The sequence below is a fragment of the Elgaria multicarinata genome, chromosome 5, assembly GCF_023053635.1.
Source record: "Elgaria multicarinata webbii isolate HBS135686 ecotype San Diego chromosome 5, rElgMul1.1.pri, whole genome shotgun sequence".
In the NCBI taxonomy this organism is placed as follows: domain Eukaryota; kingdom Metazoa; phylum Chordata; class Lepidosauria; order Squamata; family Anguidae; genus Elgaria; species Elgaria multicarinata.
Genome location: NC_086175.1, coordinates 130,891,349 through 130,914,671, shown reverse-complemented (window position 1 = coordinate 130,914,671; position 23,323 = coordinate 130,891,349). Strand labels below are relative to the sequence as shown.

General features: G+C 46.6%; 1 protein-coding gene across 1 annotated transcript in view; it reads right to left on the bottom strand.

Moving 5' to 3' along the window:
• Positions 1–9,775: 9,775 nt before the first annotated feature.
• Positions 9,776–23,323, bottom strand: part of GAB2 (GRB2 associated binding protein 2) — a 181,744-nt gene continuing 168,196 nt past the window's right edge. Inside the window, exons 4-10 of the mRNA XM_063127243.1 lie at positions 22,470–23,056; positions 19,219–19,313; positions 15,635–15,917; positions 15,068–15,158; positions 14,794–14,896; positions 12,065–12,190; positions 9,776–10,535 (exon numbers count right to left, since the gene is read on the bottom strand). Of these exons, the coding sequence (XP_062983313.1) occupies positions 10,392–10,535; positions 12,065–12,190; positions 14,794–14,896; positions 15,068–15,158; positions 15,635–15,917; positions 19,219–19,313; positions 22,470–23,056 (1,429 nt within the window). The 3' untranslated portion in view covers positions 9,776–10,391. The remainder of the gene's footprint in view (positions 10,536–12,064; positions 12,191–14,793; positions 14,897–15,067; positions 15,159–15,634; positions 15,918–19,218; positions 19,314–22,469; positions 23,057–23,323) is intronic.

Sequence of the window (23,323 nt, the reverse complement as noted above, 5' to 3'; positions counted from 1 at the left end):
GCAGGAGGGCGCTGATGCTTGTAAGCTTCCCATAGGCCTCTGGTTGGCCACTGAAGAAACAGAATGCTGTACTAGATAGTCATTGGGTCTGATTCAGCATGTTCATGGGATGGGGAGAGAGTGAGCAGTGTGTGTGTGTTCAGAAGTGCATTGGCCAACAGAAGTGTCTCTGTTCCCATTGGTGCCCACAGCCATCACACTGGAAACCTCAGCCATAGGTGACATTTGCCTGCCAGTTGTTTTCTCAGCCTGTGCTCTCAGCAGAGGGGTGTGCCTGTGTCACCATGTGTTGGTGTTGTGGGTGGGTGTGGAATGACACTTCTGACCCGCCTTTATACAGCTGTTGTAAAGGATTACTGCTGATACTTAATACAGTCCTTTCGAGCAGTGGTCTTCAACTGGTCCAGATCCGAGACCCACCTTGGACTCCCACCCTGCAACATGGGACCAGTGCCGAACATTTCTCCACGCCCAACATGGTGGCAACAGCTTTGCCGTGACCCATCTGGACTGATCTCACAATCCACCAGTTGAAGACCACTGCTTTAGAGAACAGTGGTAGTGAGGAGGAGCAGGAGATACCCCTGGCGCTCTGCCTGTCAAGCAAGCAAGGCAGAGGTAGTGTCGTGCTTCCCCAAACCTCCCACTTTATTGGGAGACAATAAAGAGGTCTGCACATAATCCACAAAGCTTTATTCAGGCAATAAAATCTCTTCCCATCTGGAGAGTCTAACCTCTAGGAACTTCCCTCTAGGCAAGACGATGCAAACTAAGCGAGACCATTGTCCTTTCAAGAACGGAAAGCCCTTTTCCCAGAATGCTTTAACTTCAAGGAGGCTGGTTCTGAAGAAGGCTTTGGTGACAAGCTAGCCGGGCCAACCTTCTCTCGCCTTCCTTTAGTTCCGCCCGTTTGAGCCTGCGGCAGACTCTGGCATCAGCTAGCCCTGAAGTGCCCTCCCTCTCTGAAGAATATGGATTTCCTACAGACTGTGTGTTGTTAATGTTTTCAGTGATAAGCTCTGGCGAAGGTTCATGCCCAGCTGGTGAAGAGCCTGTGGGAATCACCTCCCACACTTCCCATGTAGGCTGGTATGTTTCTGGCGCTGTCTCTTCTGCTTCAGAATCTAATTACGATAGATCGCTTGAAACGCCTTCCCCCAGCCTAAGGGGAACAGGCCTTAGTCATGACAGGTAGCATGCAGAGAAATAGTAAACGCAGCTGGTAGCAAGAGCAGTGAGAAGGTAGACTTCCTGAGGGAGTGGAGGGGCAGGGGGCATGGAGTTGTGTGTTGTCCAAGGCCCCTCAAAGGGCCCCTGGAGTTGGCACTGTGTATGGTAAGTGCACAGCAGCAGGACAACATGGAAACTAGGAGATGACTGTGCATTTTCCATACCCCCAGCTGGCCCTCCCCACTTGTGTGGTGCCAATTACTCAAGCTCTGGAGGTGTAAACTGGCCTTCTATTTCCCAGAGTTCCCTGCAGTGCTGCCTGCAGAGGTGTCCAATGGGGTGTAGATTAGAGAAGGAAATAAAGGTCCAATGGAGGCCACGTTGAACCTGGCTTAGACAGAAAAATCTCCTACAACTCTCAGCATTCCCCAGCCAGAGTTGTGTAGGGTGACCATATGAAAAGGAGGACAGGGCTCCTGTATCTTTAACAGTTGTATTGAAAAGGGAATTTCAGCAGGTGTCATTTGTATATATGGAGAACCTGGTGAAATTCCCTCTCCATCACAACAGTTAAAGTTGCAGGTGCCCTGCCCTCTTTTAAATCTGGTCACTCTAGTATACCCTGTTTCCCTGTTTAATATAATATGTCTTATATTAATTTTTGCTCCCAAAGATGCGCTAGGTCTTATTTTCAGGGGATGTCTTATTTTTCCATGAAGAAGAATACGGTACACATTTATTGTTGAACAAAAAAAAGGTCTTATTTTCGGGGGATGCCTTATATTACAGCGAGAGGCAAAACTGGAAGTAGGTCTTATTTTCGGGGGATGTCTTACTTTCGGAGAAACAGGGTCGCTCCTGCAGCTTTAACTGTTGTGATGGAGAGGGAATTTCTCCAGGTCCTCCATATATACAAATGACACCTGCTGAAATTCTCTTTTCAATACAACTGTTAAAGATACAGGAGCCCTGTCCTCCTTTTCATATGGTCACCCTGGAGTTGTAGGACTTTCTCTATCTAAACATGCCTAGAACATAAAATGAGCCTTAATGCTGGATCAGACCAAGGGTCCATCTAGTCCAACCCTCTACACATAGTGGCCAATCAACTGTCAACCAGGGACCTACAAACCAGACCCTGGTGCACACAGGCTTACTACCACTAGGATTGCATTCTTGATCTATTTCTTACCCACCTTTCTCTAAAAAACATAAGCCCAAGTTAGATGATAAACCTTAGACCCGATACGTCACTAATACCTATGTATTGTATGCAAAGCACGTTGAACAGTTGAAATGCACCGTATAATTGTTTACTTAAATATTATCAACATCAGCCCCTACGATGGCCTGCTGCTAATTGTGGTAGTTAATAACACAGATAGAATATAGCTTTGCTTTTAGGCACATATCACATTTATTAACAGCAACGAAAAAAATTAAAAAGTATTATCTAAGTTAAGCGTGAGTTCAGTTTTACAGGATAAGTGTGTCAAAATAGTCTTTAAAAAAACCCTCATGGAGAATAAATTAATAATTTAAGGAATTAGAATCCACAGTGACTAGAAAAATTAATAAACCAGCGCAAATAGTGATACCACAACACAAAACATACTGTACACATTTTTTAAAAAAGATTATTTTTGTCCTTCTAAAAAAAAAAAAATGTTTCTATGAAATAAAAATACCCCATCCCACCCCTAACGGCCATTCATTTCAGAACATTCACAGCAAAGTAACAAAACGACAATAGTTTCTTCGACGAAACACCGTTAAGATAAAGACTCCTGGTCAAAAATCCCTATTGAGACCTAATCCAAAGAATTAGGCGAATCATAAACCCTAGAATTCTTCCATTGTGTGAAACCTTGGTATTTTGAACCCTGGTTTCCGAATAGATCGGTTTGCAGTCTATCTGTGCAGCTACCATATCAATCTAGCCATTTTATTGATAGCCCTTTCATTCATCCAAAGATCTAGTTAGGTGATGGCTTTGGATCAGCTTTCCCCAACCTAGTGCCCGCCAGATGTTTTGGACTTCAATTCTCATCAGCCCCAGGCCGCATGGCCAATGTTCATGGAATCCTGGGAGCTGTAGTCCAAAACACCTGGAGAGCACCAGCCTGGGGAACGTACTTAAGGTGTCTCCCAGGGCCATTTGGTTCTGAAGTGAGAATGCCTACGGCCCCAGCTGATTGATACAGTGGGACACTAGAAGAAATTTAGGCAAGAATTAGGTATTCCAGCCCTGCATCTGCCTCATCGTCTCCCCTGGGTAATGTAATACAAAATCTATGATGCAGGGGTGCCAAACAATCAACATGGAGTCCTCCTAGCACATCTTTGAAACGTCTAGTTTTTGCTCAGGACACTTGGGTGGTTGAGGCTCTGCGGGACAACTTCAATCTAGACCAAGGGGAGGACGTTGTCTAGCATCCCATCACTTCCCGCTGTTGCTATGGCTACTGCAGGAGCAGCACAAAACAAACTGCAATGCTAACAGCTGTATTAGAACTGAGAAAGCCTTCCTCCCAGTAGAGAGAATGATGGCTCCGGTGTCAGTGGATTGGTGAATCTGCTACGGGTTTCATTCAGAACTCAAAAGCATCAAGCTCACTATGAAGCCTCTTGGAGAGCTCCTTTATGGTGCTGAATGAAACCCGGAGCGGATTCACTGCTCTGCAGACATGGGAGCCACCAGTCTCTGGGGCTTCCTCCTCTTAAGATGTTCACAGGATTGGCTCCAGGTCTGAGGGCCCCTTCCAAAGTACTGTCTGGTGCTTCCTCCTCCACCGGTGGGGTCATTAGTGCAGGGTAACAACTACTAACCACCATGCTCTAATGTTGCTCCCTGGCATTGTGGGGAATTTAGCCTACAGACGATGTCAGGATTGGTGGACCCTGGCAGGGAACCAGTGGCTGCCCAAGGAGGCCTGCTTCAGGCCTCACCATTCATCATGGTCTCCTCCATGTTCGGTTTGCTCGCGAATCATCAGCCACGCTAGGAACCGCTATGGTGCTGCCCTCCCATAAGCACTTGGCACAATACAAAATGGCACCAAGACATCCAGAACGGTCACAGCTGCTCGTACAGAAAGTTGGGTGGTTGTTTCCACACACACCCACACACCCCTCGTTCATATATGAGAATTCTCATAGTTCAGCCCTTGGTGAGTTTTCCCCAACCCGACAAGTGACAGTGAAGGAAGAAGCGCAGCGAGGGGGAAAGCTCAGAGCTTGGGAAAGATGGGGAAACCATCTCTTGTATTACTAGATGTTCCCAAGGAAAAGAAGAGGAAAGGCCAGCTATTTTAATGGCAGGCCTCGGGCCTCGGTTTAGAGCGCGCTGCTAAAATGGAGAGTTCCGGCAAACAATCTGTAAGGTCAACCTTTTACAAAGTTTTAAATCGGATGGGCAATGTGCGGCCCTCTGGATGTTTTGGCTTACAATTCCCATCATCCTTCATCCCTGGCTACGCTAAGGCTGATGGGTGTTCTAGGCCAAAACATCTGGTGGCCGACAAGTTGTCCTGGCTTAAATAGTTTTGGCTATTTGGGCTCCCCTAACGTCTGCACTGATATTCTGATGTTTGGAATCCAAATTGCAGACAGGAAGGCCCCAGTCCAAGGGGTGAATAGACTGCTACTTTGTATTGCTCCTGTAATGATAGCATGGGAGGGTACCACAGTAGTTGGCCCTTCCCCCAATTACCTGAGCAACGTGAAGGAAGCAGTCGTGTGCATACACTGCTGAAGTGTCCTAGGAACTAGCCCCAATACAGGCCCCATTCTCACCAAGATGGTAGACCAATATCGGGGCAGCATCACTTCAGCTTACAGGGTGGGCTCACACATGACTGAACGTTTCTCCATGAAAAGAAAACTCCCTGCATGTAGTAAACTAGCATGTCAAGGAACAGGCTAGGCTAGAAGCTGCCTTCCTAATTTCTAGTATTTTATGTGGAGGGTTTCCGGAGAACCTTATTTAGGTTCTTCGTTGCAAAAATATATATATCAGATGTCACTGGCTGATCGTTGACTTTTTATGTGCACTTCCAATTTTTCCAGGTGGTTCAATTTTTTAACATGGGGGAGGGGCGGAATCATAGAACTTTTTCAATGCAGGCCAAAATTTAATTTCAGTTCTGTTACATAGCTGATGCGTCTATACACCTATGACCCATAATGGCAGATTGCTCATCAATTGCAGTGAAGATTGGTTCACGTTTGTCATTATTTCCCTCCAACATGCATTCATTGTTTTTCCAGGAGGCAGAATTCATTGTTTGTCGAAGTGCCTGAGAATTGTTTTCCGTGTGTGTATGATGGTGAAACTTCAGAACAGGACAAGCCTTCACTATCCCAATCCATTTTCCTTGGGGCTTTTTAAAACAGTGTTTGATTCCCCAAAACACAGGAGTATCTTTTAGTATCGGCTGCCTTAATGGCCTACCTAACACACATATTCTCTAAACGTTTATCTTCACAACACTCCTGTGAGGTCTGGGATGGAAAAGTCACCTCTGTTACAAAATCAACAGTTGGATGGCGCCAGAAAGTCGTTGTGATTGGACACCGTACTGTAAGGATAAGACTCTCCTGGCAGATGAATCCAGAAAAACCCAAACTCCTCGAGGAGAAGGTCAGAAACAGTCAAGATCTCCACAGAGCAGGTTAATAATCCATCAAGGGAGAAGGGGAGAGAGAGGCAGAGAGAGGAGGAGAGTTGAGCAAAGTTAGGAATGTGAAGAATGTCAGGATGGGAAATTGAGGGGTTGTATTTAGGCCCGTCCAGGAAGCTTAGCAGAAGGAATGACCTCAGCCTGAGTGGTATTTAGGTATTTTACCTAAAGCGAAATGCAGGTGCCGTTTCTAATGGGCAGTGCCGAGCCTACACCGTGGGCCTGAGCTTGTATCTTGACCATAAGTGGACTGCACCTCTTCACCGAACGTCCCTCCATATATATACGCCAATAGTGAACTCAATTCTCCAAGTACTGGTTCTTCTGCAGCCAAACGGCACCATCCACACCCAAAAAGAGGGAATCCCAAGCTTTGCAGAGCACAATCTTTGTGTGTGTTGGAAACCCGCAACAGCCCAGTGGGAATGGAGAATCCTCGCTGGCTACAGAAGGCTGGGGGACTCTTAAGGGATGTAGGAGAGGGAAGAGGTTGATCTATGCATAAACTGAGCCTTCAGTGGCAGGTTTGTAGGAGATGAAAAAGCTACCCATCAATTGGTGTATTGAAGGGGTTCCTTTATCTTCCATAACAGAGAAGATGGGTACCAGCTCTTTCTCCCAGGGATGTATGCCGATTGGGCCTTCCGCTATGAACCAAAACTATGCCCTGCCCTGTTTCCAATATTACACATGTTAAAATAACAGTAGAGAGGACCCCGAGAAAATGGGAAGTGGCCCTTTACATCCAAATGGAACTTCTGTGGACAGAGACAGTGAATCTGTGAATATCAGACAAATAACAGGGGCTTTCATGTCCAGTTCGCAAGCACCCGGAGGCGTCTTGCCAGCTGTGATTGGACACGGGATGTTGGACCAAGCTGACCTTGGTCTGACTCAGCACAACAAAGTCTTCAACGCTTGTGAGTTGTACCCCACTGAACCCCAAGGTAGCACACAGTCAATACACTAGCTCTGCCTGTTCAAGCAAGATAGAAGTATGCTTTTGAAAAAAGAACAACAACTAGACATTGAAACAAATCCTTTTGTAAAAGGTACAGCTCTTTTAACAGTCACAAGATCAGTGCACAAATCATGACATCGTATAGTCGGCTTTCATTGGTAATCCATGATAACCTGAACTCAAAACAGTGCAAGAAAGGGCACTCGGCGGGAGAGACAAATTGAGGCTACGATCCTACACACAGTTTCCTGGGAGTAAGCACCACCGACTGCAACGGGACTTACTTCTAGGTAAACCTGGCATAGGATATTAGGATTGCATTGTTCGGCACTGGCATATGGTTACAAGGTACAACGATAAGTCAAAGTCCAGATGTGTGATCGAACATTCATACTTAGCTCTTGGGGGGTGGGGAGGGGGAAAATGTTGCCCAGGGCAGGTTGGCTTCAAGAAGCCAGGTGGACAGGTCTTACTTGTAAAGCAGTAGCAGAGTTAACTTATCAGCAAAGGATGACAAGGAGCACATTCTCCCCGCTCCCAGGTAACCTACTCATCCACACAAATGAGTAAGCCTGAAGTAACATGATTCTTGTATCCATGTTGCTGTATTACCCTTATTAGGCCGACTGGGGGTAAAAAAATCACTCCCAAATTGTGCAAGCTTGCGAGATGCCCAGATCTCTAAAGCTCGTGCAGTTCTTCGGGTGATCTTTCGGTTGGCATTATTGCAACACGGATTTTTTTTTGGTTACGGTCAACGCTTCTGCTTCTTTTTGTAAAGACTTGTTGATTCTTTATCTCTTTCCTGTGCTGGGAAATCAGCCCTGGGGCAGCGTCTTGGCATTTCTTCACAAGGGTTTTGCGTATGCGCCGTGGGACGGACTGCAACTAGGCTGGTGGCTAGTGGGGAGACATGGCAGGGTACCCATGAGGCTGGGCAGGCTGACGGCCCCTTTAGGAGAAGAGCCACAGCTCAGTAGCAGGGCACATGCTTTGCCTACAGAAGGCCCCAAGTCCATCCCTGGCATCTCCAGTTAAGTAGCAGCTGATGGGAGAGACCTTGGCCGGAGTCCCTACAGAGTCACTGCCAGCGAGGGTAAACAACAGCGGCCTACGTGGACTGGTGGACTCGGCCTTATGGCAAACTTCTTATGTACAGCTCTCCATGCAGTTATTACTTCATACGGCAGGGTGGGTGGGTGTGCTGGATGTGTTTCGAAGATTGCAGGGAAGGGCTCAATGTAGCCCAATGTTAATTTCAAAGGGGATCCCAGCTGTACGGAAAAACACAGTTCAACGATCATATAGGACAGTAGAAGAACCAGAAAGCTCACTGCTAAGGGTCTGGCCTCTTCGCTCTCAGCCTCAACTCTAGGGGCTGTCTATACATATTCTTTGCCCCGCGGGAGCTGCGTAGCGGCGCTGCGTCGGTTATACAACGCAGCCGCCAACTTGCAGCCGCTGCGGGGCTTTTCCTTGAAGCTGTGACTTTTAAAAAGTCGGGGACTTACCCAGACTTTTTCCTTTCAAGTGCGGTCACCACGGCCCTTCCGCCATGTGACTTTGCTTTGGCGTCGAACCGGGGGCATTCTGGGGTGAATGGCAACTGCTGATTGGGCGCCAGAAGCCGAGAAGGGGGCAGGGGACGGGCTCGGGTACCCAGAAGACTGCTGGAAAACCTCACATCCCCTCCTGGGTGATTTCAGGGGGAAGGAGTGGAGAAGCAGTGCCATAAAGACAGGCTCTCTGTCTCTGCCTCTTCCCATTAGCTCTTCCAGCTACAACAAGGTTCTCCCAAGGCACAATCAGCCAGACATGGGCAGTGTGTTGCCGGATCCTAGAAAACGGGCTCTGCGTCTCCTTTATCAGTAACCCTGGGCTACCACAGCAGTCTTTTGGGCTAATCATGGAGGGGTTGGATCAACCTTCCTTGCTTTCCTTCTAGTCCTTTGCGCTAATATGACCCTCTAGGGGTCCAACCTGGTCACGCTATTCACACAATGACAGCGTTTCCCACGTGATACCCGGATTATTTCAGACCAGCCTTCCCCAACCTGGTGCCGTCCAGATATTTTGGACTTCAACTCCCATCAGGCCCAGCCAGAACAGCTAATGGTCAGGAATGCTGGGAGTTGTAGTCCAAAACATCTGGAGGGCATCAAGTTGAGGAAGGCTATGTTAGACCTTGGCAATATCCACCTGGTGTGTTGAGAGCATTGGTCTTCAGTATGGACCCAGCACATGACCTAACTTGCAGTGATGGTGACACTCAGCAGGACAGTAGGCGTGAGAGACCCACCTTTGCGATTATGCAGTCACAAACTAGGTACCTTTAAGGTTGTCACCAAACTGGTTTTAAATCTAACGGGTGAACTAGATTCACTTAGGAGGGCTTTTTTTTTTTAAAAAAAGCCCCAGACTAAGTATCAAGACATAGACAATCTCAAATGTATTCTTTGCAGCTGAATATTTGCAAATATTCAAACATTTGCCAGATTTTCCAGTTCAGCCACTTTTAAATGTAAAATTTCTAATTTGCATTTGCATTTTGAAAATGTGACGCTTTGATCCAAATTTCGAGTGTTCTAGACTTATTGGCAGGCACTGATTACCGGACCGGCAAGTGCTTGAAACAGAATACCGGATCAGATGGGCTTTTAACCCAACCTGACAGGACTCTACTTCGGTTCTCATGTTCCCAGCCATGAATCTCATAACTGGTCGGACATCAAACTACTAAATACAACTGCACACCAGCTACCCAATACTGTCAAACATCAAAAGTTCAACTCAAATATTATAGGTCATCAGATACAGATAATCAAATATTCTGTGAATATTCAACAATATGCAAGTGTTCAGAAAATACCCAGAGAACATTTGACCTTAAGATCTGCAAAGGAGAAACTTGAAGATAATTTGAGGGGGGGGGGGAAGCTGTGGGGAGGCGGGGGGAGAAAATTATTTTCAGCTCACGCAAACATCCATTTTTCAAGATGCTGATATATGACAGGGAGCAATGATCGTTTTCCTCCGCTCCTGTCCCCACGAGGAAAACTCCTTTAAGTGCTTTAGAGACACGAATGCCTGCAATTGACACCGAACGCCAAAAGACAATGTTTCATTGAAAATCGAACAGCGTTACTGCCAACAGTTGGCCATTGTTTTCTGCGAAAGGTCAGGAGGTGGAAGAGGAAGGCGAGGGTGAGGTGGAAGCTTCCAGAAGAAGGCTGGAATTCCACCAAATGGACATCGGTTGGTGAAGATGGTGACAGCAGTGGATTCAGCAATGATTGCAAGCATGCGGGGAGTCAACAATCCCAGTATTGCTATGTTGAATTTCTCAGGTAATTTATCCAGCAGCTAATCAACAACAGCAGGAGTCCAGGCACCTTTAGCACGGGCACACGGTATCAGCCGTGTCTTCCCCTGAAGTTACGTTTGCTTCCAAAGCCAAACTCTCCCCCATCCTCCTCCGTCGTATAACGACGGCAGAAAAACGAGCCTTGGTGCGTGGAACTATTGGGTCTCTGCCCTTCCGGAAGGCTTCCCCTTCGACTCCGATCTACCTCCCGCCGTTACTGCTTCACTGCCTTGGTGGGCTCTGAAGACTGCCGGACGTCGGTCCATTCCAACATGGTGCTCTGCAAGGCTTGCGTCTTCTCCTTGTCAACTTGGACATAGTCGACCTTCTCGTCTGAGGCCACCGACGACGTGGAAGGCTGCCCATGGAAAGGAAAGCACAGAATGGGTGGTTTGGTTGTGTATCAGCCTTCTTCAACTTAGGCCAAATCTACACCAAGCAGGATATAGCACTATGAAAACGGTATGTGGTAGGTGTCAATGGGCCCCAACAGTTGTCAGTACACTTCAATACCGCTATCAAGCAGTCGTGTGGCTCCTGCCGCTTATATACTGCTTTCATGCCATTTTCATAGTGCAATATCTTGCTTGGTGTAGAATCATATCATCACAGAACAGTAGAGTTGGAAGGGGCCTATAAGTACATTGAGTCCAACCCCTGCTCAATGCAGGAACCCACATTAAAGCATGCTTGACAGGTAGCTGTCCCGTTGCATCTTGAATGCCTCTAGGGTCGGAGAGCCTACAACCTCCCTAGGTCATTGGTTCCATTGTTGTACTGCTCTAACAGTCAGGAAGTTTTTCCTGATGTCCAGCCGGAATCTGGCTTCTTTTAACACAACATAAAAACAGTATAAAAACGACAGTATCCATTTAAAAACATCAATTCTGGGGTCCATTAAAAACAAACTTAACATTGTTAAATGCTGTTAAAATGCCTGGGAGAAGAGAAAAGTCTTGACCTGGCGCCGAAAAGATAACAACGTTGGCGCCAGGCGAGCCTCATCGGCAAGATCATTCCACAGTTGGGGGGCAACCACTGAGAAGGCCCTCCCTCTTGTTGCCATCCTCCGAGCTTCCCTCGGAGTAGGCACTCAGAGGAGGACCTTAGATGTTGAGCGCAGTGTATGGGTAGGTTCATGTCGGGAGAAGTGTTCCGTCAGGTGTTGTGGTCCCAAGCCATGTAGGGCTTTATAGGTTAAGACCAGCACCTTGAATTGGGCTTGGAAACATATAGGCAGCCAATGCAAGCGGGCCAGAATCGGTGTTATATGCTTAAACCTCCCTGTTCCAGCTATCAATCTGGCCGCCGCATTTTGCACAAGCTGCAGCTTCCGGACCGTCTTCAAAGGCTGCCCCATTATTATTATTATTATTATTATTATTATTATTATTATTATTATTTATTTATATAGCACCATCAATGTACATGGTGCTGTACAGAGTAAAACAGTAAATAGCAAGACCCTGCCGCATAGGCTTACAATCTAATAAAATCACAGTAAAACAATAAGGAGGGGAAGAGAATGCAAACAGGCACAGGGTAGGGAAAAACTAACAGTAGAAAGTAACAGTAGAAGTCTGCACAACATCAAGTTTTAAAAGCTTTAGGAAAAAGAAAAGTTTTTAGTTGAGCTTTAAAAGCTGTGGTTGAACTTGTAGTTCAACCACATGTAGAGGGCATTGCAGTAATCTAATTTGGAAGTTACCAAAGTATGGACAACTGAAGCTAGGTTATCCCTGTCCAGATCAACTCATCTTCTGCCCACCCTTTTCCAATAAAGCATCAAGGGCCAAGAGCTTGCTTGGATAGGGGTAGGTGGGAATTCTGGGACCCACCGTCTGCAGCCCGTTTGATTGACGCAAAGGATTTCGAAAAGGGTTGTACCTTTCTGTGCGGGCTAGGTGAGTTCGGCTGGAAATCCAGGGCCAGGTAATCGACACTTCCTGTGCTCTTTTTCATGGCCGGGCTGTTGGTGCCGCTGGGAATGGGAGATGCAGAGACTGGGTTTTGCTAAAAAGAGGTGATCGGGAAGGAATTAGTAAAGCGAAAAGAAAAGGCATGTCCAAACCAGGTGATCAAACCCTCACGCAGTAGTGCAGCTGAGACAGACACCACAGGGGTGCAAGTGCTGGCCGAGGGGGTGGGGAAAGAGTTTCCCCAACAATAATATATTGTTCCCTGTTGTAATACATAAGAACATCAGAAGAGCCCTGCTGGATCAGGCCAAGGGTCCATCTAGTCCAGCACTCTGTTCACACAGTGGCCAAACAGCCATCGGCCAGGGACCAACTTAGCAAGACATGGTGCAAGGTGCATACAGGCTTACTGCCTCCAATACTGGAAGTAGCACATGGCCATCAGGACTAGTAGCTATTGATAGCCTTCTCCTCCAGGAATTTATCCACCCCCCTTTTAAAGCCATCCAAATTGGGGGTAGTGAATTCCATATTTAATTCTGCACTTGTGAAGAAGTCCTTCCTTTTATCTGTCCTGAATCTTCCATCAATCAGCTTTGTGGGATCATAGAATCATAGAACAGCAGAGTTGGAAGGGGCCTACAAGGCCATCGAGTCCAACCCCCTGCTCAATGCAGGGATCCACCCTAAAGCATCTCTGACAGATGGTTGTCCAGCTGCCTCTTGAAGGCCTCCAGTGTGGGAGAGCCCACAACCTCCCTAGGTAACTGATTCCATTGTCGTACTGCTCTAACAGTCAGGAAGTTTTTCCTGATGTCCAGCTGGAATCTGGCTTCCTTTAACTTGAGCCCGTTATTCCGTGTCCTGCACTCTGGGAGGATCGAGAAGAGATCCTGGCCCTTCTCTGTGTGACAACCTTTTAAGTATCTGAAGAGTGCTCTCATCTCTCCCCTCAATCTTCTCTTCTCCAGGCTAAACATGCCCAGTTCTTTCAGTTTCTCTTCATAGGGCTTTGTTTCCAGACCCCTGATCATCCTGGTTGCCCTCCTATGAACACGCTCCAGCTTGTCTGCATCCTTCTTGAATTGTGGAGCCCAGAACTGGACGCAATACTCTAGATGAGGCCTAAGCAGGGCCAAATAGAGAGGAACCAGTACCTCACGTGATTGACTTCATAGGATACATCACAGGATGATGCTTCATAGGATGACTTCATGGGATACATCATTTTGTACACCTCTAACATGTCTCCCCTCACCGTCCTTTTTTCCAAGCTAAACAATCCCAGCTGTCATAACCTTCCCTCATAGGGGAGATGCTCCAGCCCTTTGATAATCTGAGTTGGCCTTTTCTACGAAGTATTTCTGGGCAGCTTGGCTTGAATGGGCAATTCAGGCACATTAGTTCTACAAAGGACTTGTTCCTGGTAGAGATGAAAACATCTAGAAGTGGGTTTTCTTGATATAGATTCACACAGCCACCTGTATAATGGGACTTTCCTTGGGAACGAAACTGTGGGCACGAACACTGGACAGCTAGATACTTTTGGGAAGCACCCAACCAGAGCATGAAGACAGCAGGCCTTCACTGCCATTTGCCCCACACACAGCCCATGCAACTGGCAGTCAAAGGTACACTGTCTCTGAACCTGGAGGTTTCTTCTAGCTATCATGACCAGTATAGTGGAGGTGGAATGGACCAAGAGCACAACTCCAAGACTGTTTTCAGAGTAGGAACGACAAAACTCCTTCCTCCAGCCACTGAACGAGATGATAATGAGGCTTTCAAGTTTTGCTATTGTTTGTGACAGATTAACAAAGACAACCTGGTGCCCTTCAGATGTTTGGATTTCAACTTCCATCCTCCCCATCTAGCATGGCTAGTGTTCAGGGATGATCGGAGTTGTAGTCCAAGACATCTGGAGAGCATCTGATTGCCTACCCGTCCCACAGAGGAAGTCAGGGAATGAGGAAAATAATCATGCAGAGGTTGGGTACATCTTTCCTTTCCTTTGATGGGTTTCCTAATTCACCCTCGCCGTTTAAATGACAACACTTCTTAGCCAAATTGTTTGCATTTCTAATTAAACGCTGTAAGATCTTTTCAGTTGGGTGAAGATCCTTTGTTAAAGCTCACTGTGTTCTAGAAGTCAGAGGAAAAAAATCCTCCAGATGCTAGAAATGAGATTTATTCCAGGCCTGTTGCGTTTTGGGGAAAAATTCTTCCTTGGGGCCCCGTTTTTGGCAACAATTCTCAAATACTCTGAGAGAGCCTGTTGTGGTTAACACCATTGCTAGGAAACAGATGATGATGGCAGGAAGAAAGGGAAGACTAGATTTACCCGTCATTTGGCTCCCTCTAATACCAATGGTCAATGGTACAACTTATAAAGCAGACAAATATCTAATCCTTCACAAGGCAGGTCTTATATGTATGAATTTTGAAAGGCAAATTGGACATGGCCTTTAGAGACCACCTGTTCACTAGTATTTTGAGAGAGGGAGAAAAAAATGTCTCCCTGTCCACATTCTCCGTACCATGCATAATTTTGTATACCTCTATCATGTCTCCCCTTAGCGTCCTCCCAATATCCTTCATCATTGGCTAGGTCTGATGGGAGTTGTAGGCCAACCCATCTGGAGGGCTCCAATTCCCACCCCCCTGCAGTACAAGAAAGAGGAGCTTGAGTGGATTTACCATGGCTACATAATTTTCTTCACTGTCTCCTGAGTCCGTGCTGGTGATGCTCTGGGTAGAGATGGGACGACAGTACTGGGAAAAGTTGGAGTTGAAAGTCTGGCTGTAATGAGAGTTGACAAAGAGAAGAGAATACGGTTAGTATCCGGATGGCTTCTGTGTTGTGGAGGACTAGGTTCTGCAAAGATGAATCTTTCAAGTTGAATGATAAGGGATCTACAACTGATGGGAGAAATTTAAAGCACAAAACAGAACTCCCCAACCTCATACTCACCCGGGCCTCGACCAGGATTTAGTGACGGGCGATTTAAAGGGAAGCTCGTCAATGACTGTGTTGTTCCTCAAGTCCAGAGGTGTTGGCTTTGCTGAAAGAGAAAGAGTGCTAAGTCAGGGCTGAGAATTGCTTAATGGACCCTTTGGAGGGAATGATCAGAATCATCACATTTCCCTTGAACCCTGAGAGCTTCTCAAAATCAGTGATTTCTAGCATGTTCATGACTGGCCGCTCACGGAGGTTTGCGAGTCTATTACATGATGTCATCGACAGCCAGGACGTCTCCCGTGCCATCCCCTGGAAATCACGCATTTGAAAAAACCCACAGATAATTTGGTGTTATCCTGATATTGCGGTCTCTCTCTGCCACTAGATGGCACTGTCTCATTAAAACACAACGAGGCCTTTCTGAGAAGGGAACAAATCCTGAGGTCGCATGTGAAGGAGAATGGCGCCATGGTGGGATTACTGCGGGGATAAAAGCCATGGTAAGGCACGGGATTTTTTCCTGTATGTAGAGAAACCTTGAGTGGGAAAGGAGCTGTGAATGGGGGTGGGCGGGCTTACCTTTGCGATCTGGTTTGAGGTTGCGGTTGACGGGTGGGGGCTGGATTTCACTCATCCGCCGATGTAGCTGGGAACTGCTGCTGCCTTTATGAACTGGGAAATTAGAAGACGACAGGCCCATCACATCCAGGTGATGAGGCCCAGGGCTCATAGGGATGTAGAGCTGTTGGGAATTGTCATTCGACCTCTCCATGTTGAGCAGGATCGAGGAACCCGGGTTCATGGGGACGTAGTTGTCCTCCGAGTCAGCGCTGTGGGAGCGAGCCACCGTCGATTTGTTTTGCTGGGAAGCGAGGAGAAAGCAACATGTAAGCAACAGCAGGGCCGGAGGAAAAAGGCCGCTGAGAATCGACGCTCAGTTTGGAGGCAAGCAGGGCAGCATTCTGAGAATCCCAGATTAAAGTTTAAGAACACACACACTAAGTTTCTAGTCCTCAGGACGCCAGAGAACAGCTTGTGTGGGGAGTGCCTTGTGAAATATCAGAAGATGAGGCAAGTATAAGGGTGTGTGTGTGTGTGTGTGCTGAGGAAGAAAACCGAGGACAATTCCCAGAGGGTCTAGAGGCAAATTTTCAGTGACATGATGCATGTCTTTGTCTCCCCTCACACCTATTTGAAGTTTATTTTAAATAATAACAACAACAACAACATATAGACGTGTGTGTCATGAACTAGGGTGACCATATGGAAAGGAGGACAGGGCTCCTGTATCTTTAACAGTTGTGATGAAGAGGGAATTTCAGCACATGTCCTTCGTATATACATGAAAATGTATAATGTAGGGTGACCATATGAAAAGGAGGACAGGGCTCCTGTATCTTTAACAGTTGCATAGAAAAGATAATTTCAGCAGGTGTCTTTGTATGCATGCATCACCTGGTGAAATTCCTCCTTCATCACAACAGTGAAAGCTGCAGGAGCCCTGCTCTCTTTTGTATCTGGTCAAGAGGGTAGGGCTCCTGCAGCTTTAACTGTTGAGATGGAGAGGGAATTTCACCAGGTGCTGCATGCATACATCTGCTGAAATTCCCTTTTCTATACAGGAGCCCTGCGACGACACCGACCTCACACAGAAGGCCTGGCCTAGCACACCCTTAAGCCAAGCGCCACCGCTTGAAAAGCCTTAGGAAAGGGTAAAAACAACACAACCTTCCCCCTATATGAGAGGGAACAAGGTAAAAGGGTTTTGATAAATAGGTTCTACTGTTGAGGTACTGAACTGCAGGTGTATTGTTAGATGCTTTTACACTGTGTAATATAGCAGGTAATAAATTCGAGCTGACATGTGGTTTGTGGTAACAGAACACAAAGTAAAGTTTATTGAAACTTAACAAATCTTTGGTATTTCAATTTAGATCAAACCTGCTTATTTTTATATTTAAAAGAACAATCCCAAGTCCCTTAAAATCCTATCTCTTCTCACTCCTCACATGCCAAACACTCTCATGAAGCACAAGCCAGACTGAAACTCTCAGACTGAAACTAAACCTCAAACTATGCTCACAATCCCCTCAGCCAACCTATTTATACTCCTTCCCCCCTCTCTCACCGCATTGGGTGGGATAGCTAAGACCCTGGAAGACAGAAACAAAGTGATCTTGATAGGCTGGAGTGCTGGGCTGAAAACAACAGAATGAAATTTAATAGGGATAAATGCCAAGTTCTACATTTGGGAAATAGAAACCAAATGCACAGTTGCAAGATGGGGGATACTTGGCTCAGCAAAACTACAAACGAGAAGGATCTTGGAATTGTTGTAGATTGCAAGCTGAAAATGAGCCAACAGTGCGATATGGCTGCAAGAAAGGCAAATGCTATTTTGGGCTGCATTAATAGAAGTATATCTTCCAAATCACGTGAGGTACTGGTTCCTCTCTATTCGGCCCTCGTTAGGCCTCATCTAGAGTATTGCGTCCAGTTCTGGGCTCCACAATTCAAGAAGGACGCAGACAAGCTGGAGCGTGTTCAGAGGAGGGCAACCAGGATGATCAGGGGTCTGGAAACAAAGCCCTATGAAGAGAGACTGAAAGAACTGGGCATGTTTAGCCTGGAGAAGAGAAGACTGAGGGGAGACATGATAGCACTCTTGAAATACTTGAAAGGTTGTCACACAGAGGAGGGCCAGGATCTCTTCTTGATCCTCCCAGAGTGCAGGACACGGAATAACGGGCTCAAGTTAAAGGAAGCCAGATTCCAGCTGGACATCAGGAAAAACTTCCTGACTGTTAGAGCAGTACGACAACGGAATCAGTTACCTAGGGAGGTTGTGGGCTCTCCCACACTAGAGGCCTTCAAGAGGCAGCTGGACAAGCATCTGTTGGGGATGCTTTAGGGTGGATTCCTGCATTGAGCAGGGGGTTGGACTAGATGGCCTTGTAGGACCCTTCCAACTCTGCTATTCTATGATTCTATGATCACTAGCCACTCCCACTCAGTCAAACATTCTGCACTCACTAGACATACAAACCCGCAGACATACCTAAGGGACAGAAAGGTGGGTATCGCCACAAGCCCTGTCCTCTTTTCCATATGGTCACCCTATCATCATGAACCATATTCTAAATCAGGAAGGGCAAGCAGCCCCAGCAATTATTTATTTATTTGACTGACTGATTTATAGCCCACCTTCCCATAAAGAAAATAGTGTTCAAAGCAGCTAACAAGAATAAGAACCAAAATTTTAAAATAAAAACTTGGTTAAAACAATTTTAAAACAAAATACATTAAAAACACAATTAATAAAAGAATATAAACAGAAGCCAACCCAACAAAACAGCCAACCTAGCCTTCTTTGACAGGGAGTTCCAGAGGCTGGGAACTGCCACCGAGAAGGCCCTGTTTTCTGTCGCCACTGAACATGCCTCTGAAGGTGGAGAAACTAAGAGAAGGGCCTCCCCCGAAGAGATTAACACCTGGGCAGGCTTGTATGGGAGAAGGCAGTCTTTCAGGTAGGCTGATTCCAAGCTGTGTGGGCTTCTAGGTCATATAGGGTGACCATATGAAAAGGAGGACAGGGCTCCTGTATCTTTAACAGTTGTATTGAAAAGGAAATTTCACCAAGAGTCATATGGGGAACCTGGTGAAATTCCCTCTTCATCACAACAGTTAAAGCTGCAGGTGCCCTGCCCTCTGTTAAATCTGGTCACTCCAGTATAGCTCCTGCACCTTTAACTGTTGTGATGAAGAGGGCATTTCACCAGGTTCCCCATATATACAAATGACCCCTGCTGAAATTCCCTTTTCTATGTAACTGTTAAAGATACAGGAGCCCTGCCCTCCTTTTCATAGGGTCACCCTAAGGTTATAACCAGAACTTTGAACTGTGCCTGGAAATAGCTGGGTAGCCAGTGATGCATTTGTATCAAGGTCTGGCTGCAGCATCCTGGGCCGGCTGAAGCTTCCAAACACTTCTCAAAGGCAGCCCCACCTAGTATCCAGCCCGATCAAACGTGAACCGTTTTTTAAAAGGAAATGGTTTTTAAAAAATGCTCTCTGAAGGTGCAGTGTCCTCCGACCAGGTGCGTAATGACTAGAATGAACAAGGGAAATTCATCTTGGTGTCTAATCAAGCGCCAATAACTCACCAGATATGAATTGAGACCGACATTCACAGACTCCGCAGACTGAACTGCAGCACCGCTGCTGTGCTGGGGATATTCGTACGTCTCGCAGGAAGAAGCTAAAACCAGTGACATTGAAATTACGGTTAATGAACAGTAAACAAGCTAATCAAGCTGTTCAACTCTATGAGTCCCCCCCATTGCCTTTAAATGAAGGATTAACATGGGCTGAAAAGATATAAAACAGCCTTCTGCCACCTAGGGCCCTCCAAATGCCTTGGACTACAACTCCCATCCCCACTAGCTGGGTGGGGGTAATGGGGGCTGTAGTCCAACACATCTGGAAGGCCCCAGGAGGCGGAAGGCTGCTCTAAGGGCTGGATGCACTCATTCAGCACATAGTATTCTCTGTGTAAGTCAAGCGTAAAGGCAACCTAGGGAAGGTGATAGAAAGGGCAGGGGCATTTCAGTGCACAAACTTCTACCACATCAGTATCAGCCTGTCCTTCCCCTGCAGCGCTCCTGAGGTGGAGAAAGCAGGTGGGGTCGAGAGCGGAGGCTTTGTAAATATTGAGGATTTGCCAACGTTTCAGGCTTTGCCATTGAAATCTTGGACGCAACATTTCAAACTCAAAATTCAAATGCCATCGATCTGTCGATATTTTCTGGTTTGCTGTTGTTATCGTCATCTTTAAATTTGGCAAGTATCCAAAATGGAAACAAAAAAGCAGTCAGCTATCATATCCTAAATACCATTCCATACTGCCTGTCAAATACTAAATAATATTGCATGTCAGCTGTTAAATACTGTCAAATGTGTAATACCAGACCTAGTTCCAGACATATGACAACCCAGAATACGGGTTGAGCATGGGTTTTTGAATGATGAGTTGTCGTTATGTGCAAACCTAGAACCATGGGTTAACTCTGGGTTGTTAACCACAAAGAACTCAGGAAAAGAAGCCATGGTTTGTTGTTGGATTTTGAACTCTGGGTTGTTGTTACATGTGACCGCAGAACTACGGGTTGTTCTTAGATCATTTTGCCAAGCTATAGAGGCAGCGGGCAAGAGTGGTTAAAAAAAATAAATCCAGGCCACTCTACATGCCACGATTTATTTTTTTTAACCACTCTTGCCCGCTGCCTCTATAGCTTGGCAAAATGATATAAGAATAACCCGTAGTTCTACCGTCACATGTAACAACAACCCAGAGTTCAGGCCACTCTACATGCCACAAAGCGAGGAGGAGCTGAGGAGCCTTATGACGAAGGTGAAAGAAGAAAGTGCAAAAGCTGGGTTGCAGTTAAACCTCAAAAAAACCAAGATTATGGCAAACAGCTTGATTGATAACTGGCAAATAGAGGGAGAAAACGTGGAGGCAGTGACAGACTTTGTATTTCTGGGCGCAAAGATTACAGCAGACGCTGACTGCAGCCAGGAAATCAGAAGACGTTTACTTCTTGGGAGGAGAGCAATGACAAATCTTGATAAAATAGTTAAGAGCAGAGACACCACACTGACAACAAAGGTCCGCATAGTTAAAGCAATGGTATTCCCTGTAGTAACCTATGGCTGCGAGAGCTGGACCATAAGGAAGGCTGAGCGAAGGAAGATGGATGCTTTTGAACTGTGGTGTTGGAGGAAAATGCTGAGAGTGCCGTGGACTGCAAGAAGATCCAACCAGTCCATACTCCAGGAAATAAAGCCAGACTGCTCACTTGAGGGAATGGTATTAAAGGCAAAACTGAAGTACTTTGGCCACATAATGAGAAGACAGGATACCCTGGAGAAGAGGCTGATGCTAGGGAAAGTGGAAGGCAAAAGGAAGAGGGGCCAACCAAGGGCAAGATGGAGGGATGATATTCTGGAGGTGACAGACTTGACCTTGGGGGAGCTAGGGGTGGCAACGGCCGACAGAAAGCTCTGGCGTGGGCTGGTTCATGAAGTCACGAAGAGTCGGAAGCGACTGAACAAATAAACAACAACAACTACATGCCACTACTACAGCTTTGCAATAGCATTCAAGATACAGGGAGGCAGTGGGCAAAGGATGAGTGAATCAAACCCAGGACTTGAAAAAAACAACCTGCACTTTCCGCAATCATCTGGAAGACAAATCACTGGTAAACTCTGGGTAAGACAGCAACTCATACTCTGGGTTGTCATTACATGCAAACCAGGTCATAATCTACTATTAAATCCTAAAATCAATGTCAAATTTGAAAATAAAAAACCAGATGTCATACATCGAATATTCCATTCTTTACTGGCAAATATTCATTATCTGGGACAGCCAACCCCGAGGTAAAACAAGCCAGAGTTCAAAACCCAACAATAAACCATGGGTTAAGGACATTTGTTCTGGCCCCTGTGAAATCAAGACATGGTAAAATGTAGGAGCCACGTTCATCTTCTAACATACAAGTATTATGGAAATGTTCAGGTCAATATGTCATGCTAACGCTATGCTTGAGTGCATGTGCTCTATAATTGGTAGGTGACCGAGAGAGTCAGTTTGTGTCCCAAAATATTGTTCCGGCTCCCAGGCTAGTATGTCGAGAACGACGTAGCCTTTGAAGTTATGCAAACTCACCATTGTTGTCCTTGATCAAAATTCACCTAGGATAATTTTTAGAGGAAATTTGTTCCAGCTCTATTTTGTGCAAAGCTGCTGCTGAAATAAGAAATCCATTTTTCACGTGATGATGAAGTAATGGTGTTGCCCTCCATGTATACTGCACTAAATAGTCACGTATAAGTTGATGATCAACTTATGCTCTATTGGTTTCAGTGGGTCTACTCTAAAGCACAACTAAGTCTGGATCCAACCCATAATCATCAGCGGTGTAGTGGTAAATTTGTAAGTGCAGGCGCTCATCATGGCAGTCTTCATAGTCACTCTCCCAAGGAGAGCCAAAAATTCAAGCCGCTGTGTTGACCCATATCAGCAATCTGGTCCTAGCGAGTTTTCATCTCTACCTGGAGCAGGTATTTTGTAAAGCCAGTGGGCCTCAATTGTCCATTCAAGACCACCCGACCCCAAAATACTTTGCATTACATGTTGTAGCTGGAAAAATCCATTTACCCCAGCTACTGTGAAGACCACAGCTAAGCTCAAAAGCAACAGGGCATTTTGAAGGGCAGAGGTGGAAGATGATGTCCACATACCTGCTAATCAAAAAGTGCCGTTGCTGCATCCCTGTGAGCCCTGAATCCACCAGACCACTGATGGTCCTCCAATGTCAACCGCCCCATCTTAAGAACCCATATTTACCTCGGTGCAACCTGCAGTTCTCCACAGCCGGCAGCGTGTTCCTTCTGGGAATGGTAGCAGCCACCGGGCCCACGCCTAGGCCTTCGCTGTCCAGCAGACGCTGTTGGGAACTGCCCCACCGTGACTCCGCCTGCCCTGGCTTCGGAGGCCTAGGAGGAGGTGTGGCAGGAGTTTCACTGGAGGCCACGGCCAGGGCATTGTGGTTCTTGTCCAGCGTGAATGTCCTTGGGATCTGATAAATTGACAAAGGGGTGCCGGGGACGTCATAGCAGTCTGTGGAGAGCTCTCCAAAGTCCTTGCAAAGGGTATTGTTGGGGGTCTTAAAGGTATAGACCTCCTCGCTATCCGTCTCGGAGCCCGTGAGGCTGGACTTGGTGTGGGCATAGCATCCGAAACTCCTCGGGAGGTCGTAGGCACTGTCCCTGAGCTCTGAGTTGTGTCGGCTGGGCTTGGGCAAGCTGTAGAAGCCATGGACCTGTCCGCCCGTCCCATTGACACAGTGCCCGTTGCCCTGAGAGAGCTTCTGAACAGATGGGTCGCTTCTCATGAAGAACGAGGATCTCGTGGCTTGAGAGAAACTAGCGCTCCTGAAATGGAAAAAGGCACGAAGAGGTGGATGAAGCAGGAGTAACCCCATCTACTAGACTTGGGTGAATAGGTGGACATATCTAATACCACAGACTTGAGCTGGTTAATTTGTCTTCCAGGGAACCTGAAAAATGGAGGTGAGTGAGGGGAAGTCTGTAACGAATCAGCTACAATTCCCATCATTCTTTGAGGAAGGCCGAAACAGTTAATGGGCCTGTTCAAACGACACGCTAAGCCATGGTTAGGCCGCTAACCTTTTTGTAGCA